Source organism: Malus domestica, chromosome 04 (assembly GCF_042453785.1).
Source record: "Malus domestica chromosome 04, GDT2T_hap1".
NCBI classification, from domain to species: domain Eukaryota; kingdom Viridiplantae; phylum Streptophyta; class Magnoliopsida; order Rosales; family Rosaceae; genus Malus; species Malus domestica.
Genome location: NC_091664.1, coordinates 5797652 through 5810012, shown reverse-complemented (window position 1 = coordinate 5810012; position 12361 = coordinate 5797652). Strand labels below are relative to the sequence as shown.

Here is a 12361-nt window from a genome sequence, read left to right as displayed (position 1 = left end):
ACTAGCTTTCATTGGGCCTTGGGGGCTTGCTTGTTGTGGACTGTTGTCATTCTTCATAGGTAAGATTGGCTTAGCCCATTAGTGTTGAGTGTGGTATTATATGGCAGTCAAAGGTACTTTTGTTCTGAGATTATGATTTACATGACACGCTTTCCTCTCGAGGTGTTTCCGTAAGGGAGATTCTTGGTTTAGAGGTTGCCAATTGTTTGTACCATACTTGACCAATCCCGAAATTACTGAGCACCAGTCAACGTTATACCGTCAAGGACCCAGAAGAGTTTCCCTCCAACCAAGAGGCCAATCACATCGCGACACGTGTCGTCGACATCAGAAGCCAATCATAGCGCGGCACGTGTCAACATCAGAAGCCAATCACAACACGACACGTGTCAATGTCAGAATGAAACTAGAAGCTCTCTTCTATAAATAGAGATCATTCTCTCACAATATTTCCTAATGTCATTTGTACTAAATAATTCACTAGTACTCACAAAAGGAGAGCTTGAACCTATGTACTTGTGTAAACCCTTCATAATTAATGAGAACTCATCTACTCCGTGAACGTAGCCAATCTGGGTGAACCATGTACATCTTGTGTTTGCTTCCCTATCTCTATCCATTTACTTACTTATCCACACTAGTGACCAGAGCAATCTAGCGAAAGTCAAGTCACTAACTTAACACTTTCTGTTGTACCAAAGTCCTCGCTGATTTTGTGCATCAACACCAATAACTTAAGGTATCCTAATTAGAGAATGCTCTCTTGCCAATATGATAGAACACTAAGGGGACTAGTTGATATAAATTCATGTACTCGGTACAATTATTTATTGACGGTCATATATAATTGTTGGATGTCATTACAACATATAACTATTAATAGATGATTCTGCTAAGTACCAAGTATTTAGGTGATGTATCAAATTGACTTGTGCACATTAGGGTGATTCAAATTTAGGCCCTGTTTGGCACACCGTATAACGGATCGGATAGTACTAATAATACGGTGTACGGTGTTTGGTGACAATTCGGATTAAATAAGCACCGGATTAAATAATCCGGGCCCACCTTTTTTACACGGTATGTACCCGCTTGCTTATACCATCCATTTTCACGGTATAATTAGTCGGGCTCTCTTCTCTCCCGACGCAGTCTTCCGCTTCCTCTCCAGACGAATTCTTCCGCTCCCTCTCCAGACGAATTCTTCCACTCCAGGCACTCTCTCTTCCTCTCCAGGCGCTAACGAGGCTAAGTGTCTCCGACAGTCACACTACAAAGTAACGAAAAGTCCCGAAGTGTCAAAAACAGAGTCCAGCTTACATTGTTGCTTCCGTTTTACCCTCCTTCCATTTCTTTTCATTTTTCCATTTTCCACCAAAACTGACAAAAATCTTCGAACCAAAAATTTAGCAAAATCCCACAGCTGCTTTTTTTGAAAGACCATCATCCTATTCCCCTCAACTTCCCCATTCTTTCCCCAAAATTTCAATTCCCCCCACCACCACCACCGCAACCTCTTAACGCAGCGTTTCATTCTCTTCCTCTCCAGACGCCATCTTGCTCTCATCCCAGGTATGTCTTCTCACAGTCTTCTTCTTCGTTTGAATCACATTTTCGTCTTTTCAATTTTTTTCTTCTGGGATTCCGCCCTTCCCTCTATTCTTCCCCCTCCTCCTATTTTTCTTGCAATTGATTGAATCTAGTTATTATTTTCTCTCTAATTATGCAATTGATTATGTAAATTTGTGTTTTAATTAGAATTTTTGAATTTTAGGGTTTGCTATTGGGGTCGAATTTTAGGGTTTTCAATTTTCTTCTTCTGGGTTTGTTGTTGGTGTTTAACTTTAATTAGAATATGATTGGGTAGAGTGGGAGTGTGCAGGTTCACTTACCTAAACAAATTGTCTCTGGCGCAGCTCCCGTTTCACTCACTGTCTCGAAGCCGCAACGCAACCATACGGACAATTGGGTAAGCCAATTGTTCTCTGTCTCTCATTCCCCATCACCGTCTATGGCCCAAAAATTAGATCCCAATTGCTGTTCTTCTCAGTTTTTGCATCACTCTATCCATTTTTTAATTTTTATGTGAATTTTACTTTTTATCTGGATATATATATGTGTGAATAATTTCGAACTAGGGTTGTTGAATTGTTGATTGGCATTGAATTGTTGAATTTCGGACTAGGGTTGTTGAATTGTTGATTGGAATTTTTATCTGGATATATATGTGTGTGAATATATACGTGACAACCACAGATGCCAAATTAGAATGAGAAAAAAAATAATATCAAATTAACAAAACACAAGGCAGGAAACTTAACTCAAAACTAGTACCAAAGTTGCTTGTATCTTTATACGAATCAATAAAGCATTATATTAGAGTCTAAAAGCTAAGAGATCACCTCACAAATAAATTTGTTACTCAAGGCTTCTAGCTTGTGAGGAACAAGGTGATCCTCAAAATCCCCATGTCCTAGTTGACCATATTTGCTCCAACCATATTTTTTAGTAGGACTTATTAACATGTTTCCTTCCGTTTTCAGTGTTATTATGCATTCATGCTCCAGTTACTTAATTTTTTGCCACTATCTAATAATGTTATTTTATATTTTCACTAGACATGGATGAAAGAAAGATTGTGGCATGCTTCATTGTTAAGTTGTGGTACTTGAATATTGTGACTTGGTTGATGATGTGGTTTATGATGAATCATAATTCAGCTAGAAGGCGGAATCGGCAACTTGCACTTAGAAATCGCACATTTGTTAGGAGAATGGTAGGGTCAGCCTATTTAGATAGCATAATAGGATATGATGATGTTCAGTGTGTGAACCAAATTAGAATGGATAGAAGAACATTCCATTATTTATGTCAGATGCTTCGTGACGACAGTAGAGTAAAATTGGATGGTGTAGTGACAATGGAAGAACAAGTTTGCATGTTTTTGCATATACTTGCACATCATGTCAAGAATCGTACAATTGGGAGTAGGTTTTGTCGATCGGGGGAGACCATAAGTAGGTATTTCAATTCCATTCTACATGGAGTGTTAAGGCTACAAGGTAGACTTTTGAAAGTGCCAGAACCCATTCCTAATGCCTACCCAGATCCTAAATGGAGTTGGTTTGAGCTATTCTTCATATTTTATAAAAATTACTTCTAAAATTAATGTAATTAAATATATTGAGCTTACTAATGTTAATGATTTTTTTTAGAATTGCTTGGGGGCATTGGATGGGACTTACATTAACGTTCATGTCCCTGAGCGAGATAAACCAAGATACTGATCGAGGAAGGGAGAGATTGCGACCAATATGTTGGGAGTTTGTAATCTGGACATGAATTTTATATTTGTGTACCCAGGTTGGGAAGGGTCGGCCTATGATTCTAGAGTACTCCGAGATGCGATAAGTAGACCATCGGGATTAAAAGTTCCCACGGGTAACAATAGATTTTTTGTTTATATTAGTAATTTGAATCCTCATTTTTCTTATATATAGTAATATACATTTTTTGATGTGTTAGGGTGTTACTACCTTGTGGATGGTGGGTATACAAATGGTCCAGGATACCTTGCACCGTATAGGGGAGTGCGTTACCATCTCTCGGAGTGGAGAAATAGAAGACTCCCGATTAATCATGAGGAGTATTTCAATATGAAACATGCTCAAGCTAGAAATGTCATTGAGAGATGTTTTGGACTACTTAAGATGCGTTGGAGCATCTTAAGAGGTCCATCATTTTTCCCAATTAAAACACAACTTAGAATTATGACAGCCTACTGCCTATTACATAATCTTATTAGAAGGCATATGTCAGCTGATCCAATAGAAAATGAAATCCTAAACTTGGACGAATCTGAAAGTAGTGATGATGATGAAGATATGATTGAGAGTGTCAACCTACACAAGAATGGACTGCATGGAAAAACACTTTGGCCATGAATATGTACAATGAGTGGCGTGCACAAGTGTGATTTGATTAAATATTCTTACATATGCATGTTGTCATTTGGTTATGGTTTGTTATTTGAACAAATAGTGATTTCTTATGTATTCGGTTATGATACTTAACAAAGTGTGACCTGGTTATGTATTTATTTAAAAACTGTAATGATTTGCTTATGGTTTTTCACTTACTATTAATTATATGCACTGTGGATTATATGCTATCTTATTGTGTATGTAATTATAGGAATGGAAAGTGAACAAAGTAGTCAACCAAAAGGAAGTAGAAGGGTTTGGAAACAATATGAAGAAGATGCATTGTTGTCCATACTTGAGGATGCAATTGTTAAGAATTTGCGATGTGATAACGGTTGTTTCAAACCTGGAACAATGGCTCAATTTGAAACTGCAATTAATTTGAAATGTCCTAATGCCAATATAAAGGCAGTTCCACATATTGAGTCCAAAATGAGGAGGTGGAAAAAAGATTATGCAATAGTTTATGACATGGTTAATAAAACTGGTTTTGCATGGAATGATGTACGAAAGTGTATTGAGGTTGATAGCAATGAAGTATGGTAGTCCTATGTGAAGGTAATTCTGTAACATAAAACTAGAATTTAACTTTACATATTTGATTACTTAACATGTTCCTTTACATACAATTTAATAGTATGATTGTGTCTACCAAACCATATCCTCTAGCCCCATTCTGGAACAAAATAAGATTATTTGTATTTTATGGATAATGTGATTTGTTTTCGCATTGCAGGTTAATAAAGAAGCAGAGGGCTGGCTAGGAAAATCGTTTCCATTGTATGACAGATTGAATGTTATTTTTGGGAAAGACCGAGCAACTGGAGTAGGAGCTGCAACTCCTACTAAGATGATGAATGAACTTGAGCACATTAATGAAGATGAAGATGAAGATGAGGTGGAGACTAGTTCTCATTTTGTTGCTTGACGGTCAAGCAGTTCAAGTACTCGGAAAAGGAAGAGAGCTGCTACTGATAATGATCTTGCTGTGGCATTTAAAGAAATGCTTTCTGAATCAGTGGATAAGTTGGGTGAAGTTTTACAAGCTGTTTTTGGGAAAGGAGTGGATCCAAAACCTGAGATTGCTTCAGAATTGTCAAAGATGGATTTGTCTATTGAGGATCAAATCAAGGCACTCAATATTCTTTTCGAAAAGCCACAGAATGAGAGGACATTCTTGTCTTTGGATTGTGCAATGAAAAAAGCTTTCGTACTCATGTTACTTGGACAAAGTAACCGCAATTGACATTTCAAACCAACAACAATATATTTTGTTAAAAGCAACATGCATATGTTTTGGCTATTTGGACAAACTGTTTCTTAGTGAAACCAACTTGCATTTGTATATTTTATGAACTTGAATATGTGGTTGGATTAATCTATATAACGTAATGACTTGTAGTTGTTTTTTGTGAACCTTCTTTTATGTTATTGGAAAATATTTTGAATTTGATGTATGGAATTTACTATGTTTCTTTGTTATTTGAAAATTTGTGTGGTTTTCAATAGGTATAAATATGAGAAAAGTTCAACAAACAAAGAAAGATTTGTTAATTTTTTTTTCTCTTGTCCTATCCGGTTCAGTACCAAACACAGTATAAATAATACGGTCATTAATCCGATACTGCACCAAATGCCCCACTAATTTAGTCAGTACTATCCAGTGGCTATTTATCCTATCCGACAGAAATAGTCAGTATAGTCCGAGCTGCCAAACGAGGCCTTAGTGTTTTATATGCTGATGACGTCTTACTGCATTGGCAAAAAGTAATTACGCATATGCATACATTTGCGAGTTCAATCTTCATTGATCCCTTCTCTTAATTACAAACAATTTAACCCACTAACGTTGTTAAACGTTTGTAAATAAAAAATAAAAAATTCAATGTTTTATGGTAATATAAACTTGCTTTATGTGGAAATATTGAAAAGTGGAGGCAAAAAGAAAAGACAAATTAAAAACAAAAGAGTTTTTTTTATCATAAATGGTCCTTGAAATTGACCATCACCATCAAGATGATCCATAAAATTGAAAATCGATTAATGTGGTCCCTGAAAATAGGGTGTTGCAAATCAATGTGGTCATTCCGTCACAATTCTATTAAAAATTACGTTAAGTGCTGATATGGCACATAAATAGGTCTCATAAGTATATTTTTTTTCCCCACAAATGGTCCTTGAAATTGACCCGCGACATCAAAATGATCCCTGAAATTGACATGCGACATCAAAATGGTCACTGATATTGAAAATCAATCAATGTAGTCCAGCAAGTAAGTGTCTCAAATCAATGTAGTCATTCAGTCACAATTCTGTCAAAAATTATGTTATGTGCTAATGTGACACATAAATGGATCACACAAGTTTAATTAAATTAAAAAAATTACAAATAGGTTTAATAATTTAATAGTTAATAAAAAGTTGTGAACCCAAAAATCCAGTCTTGCAATCACCTCTGATCTTAGTTCACATTCTTTTACCTCATTCAGTATCTATTCTTAAAAAAAAAAAAATCTCAATTCATCCATCTTTACACACTTCAACACCCTTCACCGAATTGAACCTGGATTGAGATCACTTTTGGTGACGGCTTGGCTGATTGGCAACAACTTCTGAGACATCACCGTTAACATTTAGACGATCAACATCCTCACGACCTTAATCTTGGAGAGCTTGTTTGGCACTTTACTAGTGGTCTGGTGACTCAAAGAACAACGAGTTATGCCTTGAGATAATGAGGTTATAACTGAGATGTGTCTATTGTTGGTTGAAAACTATTTCCAAATCCCTTCTTAGGCCTTGGTTAAGCCTTCTGCTTTTGTGAATTTATGGGAGCGATCTCTTTTATGAGGAGGTCCTACTATAAGAAAAAAAAAAAAATCTATTATGCAAAAAGATATCTAGACAACTTTTTTAATTAATTATTAAACCCACATCAGCACATAACAAATTTTTTTACAAAATTATGGCGATCATATTGATTTGCAGCACCTATTTTCAAGAACTACATTAATCGATTTTCAATTTTAGAGACCATCTTGATAGTGTGGGTCAATTTCAGGGACAATCTTGATGATGTGAGTCAATTTCAGAGACCATTTGTGATAAAAACTCGTAAATCTTGTGAGACCCATTTATGTGTCACATAAGTACTTAAACGGAATTTTTAACAGAATTGTGACGGAAAAACCACATTGATTTGCGATACCTATTTTCAGGGACTACATTATTTAATTTTCAATATCAGTAGGGTAATGATAAATTTCAAAAACCATTTGGGATAAAAATCCAAAATAAAATAAATAAAATGGCAGAAGTAGCCCAATATTTGTGCCTGCAAAATGCGCATATCCCCTAATAATTAACGGGTGTTTTCCGCAATTTCGCTATATGTTAACTTTTAGGGTAAAAGACTGTTTACTACCCTCATGTTTCGTGGTTTTCAACATTTAGTACATTAAGTTTTTTTCGTCTCAGTGTCATACCTAAAGTGTTAATTTTGGGACAGTCTCATACATCCGTTAGTCAAACTGTTAAGTCTGCTGTTAACTAATGACGTGGCGCCCATGTGGACAATGACTGGGCGCCACGTGTCATTAAAAAAATTAAAAATTAATTAAATAAAAGTACTTAAAAAAAAACAAAACAAAATTAAAAAAAACAAAACAAAACCCCTTTTTCACTTCCCCCCTTCGTCTTCCTCATTGGAAAAAGGGCTGGATTCCTTCCCCCTTTTTTCCTTCCCCCTTCGTCTTCCCCACTGGTGCGACAGTAAGCCCCTTGCCTCCCTCACCCGCGCTAGCTTCCATCTCCACCGCTCGCTCCCCTCTCTCCTCTCTTTTCTCTCCTCTTCTCTTTCCTTTTTCCTCTCTCTCTCTCTCTCTCTCTCTCTCTCTTTCTCTCTCTCTCTCTCTCAGGTTTCTCTCTCCTCTCTCTCTCTCTCAGGTTTCTCTCTCCTCTCTCTCTCTCGCCAGAAGAGCAAAACCCTAAATAACCGTTTACACCCACCTGAGTAAGTTTTCTCTCTCCTTTCTCCTATCTTCTCTCTTCTCTCTCACAATCTCTCTTTCTCTATCTAAAATTTGAATATATGGGTTCTTGTACTATTAACCTGCCATTTACATTCTTGTGCATATTTGTATATTTAAAAGCTTCAAACTTTATTATGAATTTGTTATTTTTCTCCTTGTTATACCCAAATCTCAGATCCCAATTTCTCATATTACGAAACCCTAATTTGTTGTATTTGATTTTGGATGGAAATTCAGATCTTGGTGTTGTTTGTTTACTTGGTTGGGAGATAGGGACTGGGAACTTGTAGAGCTTGACGGAGTGGTTAACGGAGCCGGAGGTGAGGCAGGTGGAGTTGGGGCTGAGAGCGAGAGCCGTGACACTATCGCGGTGGTGGCGGAGGAGCTTGGGAGGGCTGGACAAGATAAGAGAGTCGTGGATGGCGATTGTGGGGTCGGAGGAGGAGGCCGTCACTACGTGGTAGGCCTGCTGGTTCCATAGCACCGAGCAGTACGACGGCCCCCCGCCGCTGCTCGTGGGCTTGTGCGCCTCTCGGAGCTTCAAAGTTCTGATCTTCATGGCTCTGCGTGCGGATCGACGGAAACTTGGATTTGGGTTTTTATTGTATTTTCCAGATTTCTTTGTTGTTTGATTTTTTTTTTCATGGTTTAGAGGGTATTTGGGGCTGAGATTTGATTTGGGTTTTGAAAGTTTTAGCTCGATTTTTGTAGGGTTGTTGATTTTTCTGGATTTTGGAGATGAAGATTGAGATGGGGTTAGGATGAGGGGTTTGGGATGATGAAGATAAAGTCATGGTTGCTGTAGTTTTAGGAACCACTTTTTTTTTTTTTTGAACCCCTTCACAAAAAAAAAAAAAAAATTCCACGTGGACCTTTTAACGACACGTGGTGCTTAGTCATTGTCCACATGGGCGCCACGTCATCGGTTAACGGTAGATTTAACAGTTTGACTAACAGATGTATGAGATTGTCCCAAAATTAACACTTTAGGTATGATTCTGGGACGAAAAAAAATTGATGTACTAAATGTTGAAAATCACAAAACTTCAGGGTAGTAAACAGAGTTTAACCCTAACTTTTATTACTATATTAGACATGCGCTTGGCACTTGGTCAAAAGTTCGTTTAATTAATTAATTAATAGACGCAAATGCCAATTGGTGAGACGATGTTTGAATTGATATCAAAGCAGTCGCTAATAATACTTCCTCTAATACTTGCAGGTGCGGTTTCTCTGTATCTCTCCGTCAATTTTACACAATCCAGACCAAAAGCAATCAGTCCATCTGGGTCTGAAGAAGGATCTCCCATGGCCGCCAACGAATTTGGTGTAACAGTTGACAAGAATCCTACTCAGTCCAAGCTCACTGAGCTTGGAATCTCAACTTGGCCCAAGTATGTAATTCTTCATATTCCATTCTCTTATCTTTTACCTTCCAAGTGTTTAAGCTTCAAAGATATATGCGCTGGAAAAAAGAAATAATTTGTGTGTTTATATGATCCAGTGAGAAAATTGGGTGATGCGTTTGTTTTGGTTCACTGTGAGAAATTTTGTTACGGTTTTTGAGGATGGATTAGAGAAACATTTCAGAGACTTGGTAGGATTTTTTTTTCCCTTTTATGTTTCTCTATGTTACTGCTAGTTCATTGTTTGGATGAAAGATTTCAACTTTTTGATGTTTTAATTTTGCATCCCTTTTCTTAGTGTTGGTAAACGCCTAAAATATTTCTTACCCAACTTGAAAATTTGTAAAACCATGGGTCACAAGGAGGCTTTGAACATGATTGGATCAAGAGATGAGTGCTGGAAGCTTGGGGAAAAAAAGCTTAATGTTACATTTGAAACCAACCACCCTGCGAAATTATTTGATTTGATCAGAAGCATGGACATTAGGACTGAAATAGATTAAAAATCGTGCGGTCCATGTGATCTCGTTGATGCTTCAATTTTGTGTTATTTGAAGGATTATTTCGTTTCGAATAGTTATTTAATTAATCGGTGGATAGGAGTATACTCTGGATTGGAATTGTGTCATGGGAGAAGAAGCATGGTATATCACATCCAGGAAATAGATAGTTCCTTCCTTAAAGTTGTCAACTATTGTGCTCCCCTGCCCTCCTGTCATTTAGCGGCTGGCTAGAGTGGACGTACTGGGCATTTAACCCCCGTCCTCCTTCAATCACCTCCACCAGCAGTCCTTGTCGGTTTTAGCTATGGTTGGTCCGTTTGTTTCTTCATTCAGTTTTTCTCTTCAGGCCTTGTCTTGTCCTTCTGGGGAACACTTTGCCTCCCTGTTGTAAATGAAGTACTATTTCAATAAAAATAAAAAAAGAAGCTTTCGACTATAATATTTGCTCGACAAGTTCATAGATGAAAGAGATATCACAGGTAATGAAGTCAACGTTAGCTGGTACAATGTTAGTTCAGAATTGGTTTTGATCCTCTTTATTCAATTCTACAATTGGGTAGAGTTTGTTATCATCTGTTGGTTGTTAGGCTTAATATACTCAGAATTGTATTATAAATACTTGTGTTGTACACATCATTGATTAAGAAATGAAATCATTTTTGTCATATTTAATTAAGGTATGAATACCGTTGTGGAAGGAGAAATTCTAAAATTGGCTCACTCAGAGACTTATGAACACGATGGATAAATAGATGGGTCCTGGGAGCTGCAAATAACTTCGGGAAAGAAGGAAAAAAAAAACTATGTTACATTTGAGATCACCCTGTCATATTATTCGATTTCATCTGGAGCATAGAGAGTAGGAGTAAAAGAAGTTAGGTCAAATAATTTGATTGGATTCATCACGGAGAGTAGCAGTGAAAGAAATATAACTGAGCACCGACCTTAATGAACACCCAATTCTCACTGTCACTGTGATATCCTTGATGCTTCAATTATGTGTTATTGTGGAGAAGAAGTATGGTATATATAACATTCAGGCTATAGATCCTTCCTTAAAGTAATGGACAATGCTCGACAAGTTCATAGATTAATAAAAGAAAATATAGGATGATATTGAATTTTTCTAGGAAGCTACACAGTGCCAAAATTCTCTTTTCGTGATGAGGTGCATTGCTAAGGCTGCAAGTATGTGAATTTGGCTAGCATCAGGATGACACCTTTTTTTATTGCATCCTTGCTATTGTTCTAGATTTGTAGGACAACTTACAAGCTTTCTCATTCCACTGTTAGTTTTAGTTATACTGGTATATTGAGCTTTTCTTGAATAAAACCGCTTAATAATCATTCTTTTAAAGAACAGTATGGAACCTCGGGACTTTATGTTCATTGTGACAGAAAAAGAAATAAGACCTGATACCCGCACATTTCATGTTTAACTTTTGTGCATCATATATGTATGTTCATTGGGTGTTGAACAGGTGGAGTTGTGGTCCGAGCAAATTTCCATGGTCATTCAGTGCCACAGAGACCATGTATCTGCTGGAGGGAAAAGTGAACGTTGAAGTTGATGGGAAAGAAGGATCGTTCACAATCGGGGCTGGTGATTTTGTTGTGTTCCCTAAAGGAATGAAGGTCACTTGGGATGTCATTGAAGCTGTGAACAAGCATTATAGCTTGGAAGAGTGACGGATTTTATCTTTCAACTGATGTTGGTGAAGAATGCCATGTACTGACCTGAGTGTACTGCCGATTTGCGTGATGTTCGTGTATTTTATGTATCTTGTGACGTTATTGTGAGTTACTGGACTCTTGGAGGGGATATATGCTCTCGTGTTACATGCATAGATCGGCTTAGAACGTTATTTGATCTTGTATGAAGACTAGCACAAGACTAGATAGGATAAATGGTCTTTTAAGCAGAAGATGGAGCAGCTGTTCTGTTTCATTAAATTCTGTTGCATCACAACATTATGTCTTTTTAGTTTTGCACAAAGTGTAGCCTTTATGGTTTTCACATTTGTTTATCACCATTACCTAATACGAAAATCCAAGATAATTTGTTACTATTTTGATCTGTTTATTTACACGAAATAGGGGGATCAAGTTGGCGATGTCCAAAACCAATCGTGTGACTCTACATGTGAAATTTATAACATGTCGCAGGCTGTGTTAAGTTTGGACATGGTCACCCTTGGTCCTTATTTCATGTAAATTTTTCCTATTGCTAGTCCCAAGCCCGGATAAAGGAGGAGGGGGAGGGCGTCAGGTAGTCGACAGCCGGCATTCCTAGGTTACGTCGAATCCTTATGAAAATGAATCCAGAACGAAATCGCGCTAAAGCTAGGGCGTCACCTGTAAGTGGCGCGCTGTGTGGCCCGAGCACAATGATAAGTGAGCAAGGGTTGCTGTATGTCCATCGGCATCCGAATGCAGTG

At 37.4% G+C, this 12361-nt stretch overlaps 1 protein-coding gene and 1 long non-coding RNA gene across 2 annotated transcripts; both read left to right on the top strand.

Annotated features, from left to right (window-relative positions):
• Nucleotides 1–3215: 3215 nt before the first annotated feature.
• LOC114825600 (uncharacterized) lies at nucleotides 3216–4138 on the top strand. The gene is made up of 2 exons (XR_011579914.1): nucleotides 3216–3441; nucleotides 3526–4138. It is a non-coding gene; the product is annotated as an uncharacterized lncRNA (long non-coding RNA).
• Nucleotides 4139–9101: 4963 nt separating this feature from the next.
• On the top strand, nucleotides 9102–11992 carry LOC103408199 (uncharacterized). Its single transcript, XM_008347065.4, has 2 exons — nucleotides 9102–9408; nucleotides 11405–11992. Exons 1-2 carry the CDS (start codon nucleotides 9164–9166, stop codon nucleotides 11610–11612), a joined length of 453 nt encoding a protein of 150 aa, XP_008345287.2. The 5' UTR covers nucleotides 9102–9163; the 3' UTR covers nucleotides 11613–11992.
• The last annotated feature ends 369 nt before the right edge of the window (nucleotides 11993–12361 follow it).

Bases quoted from the DNA above. Each gene is read 5' to 3' on its own strand.
- LOC103408199 (XM_008347065.4), top strand. From the start codon at position 9,164: ATGCCAATTGGTGAGACGATGTTTGAATTGATATCAAAGCAGTCGCTA. The intron at 9,409-11,404 runs GTATGTAATTCT...GGTGTTGAACAG, and splicing joins GGAATCTCAACTTGGCCCAA to GTGGAGTTGTGGTCCGAGCA.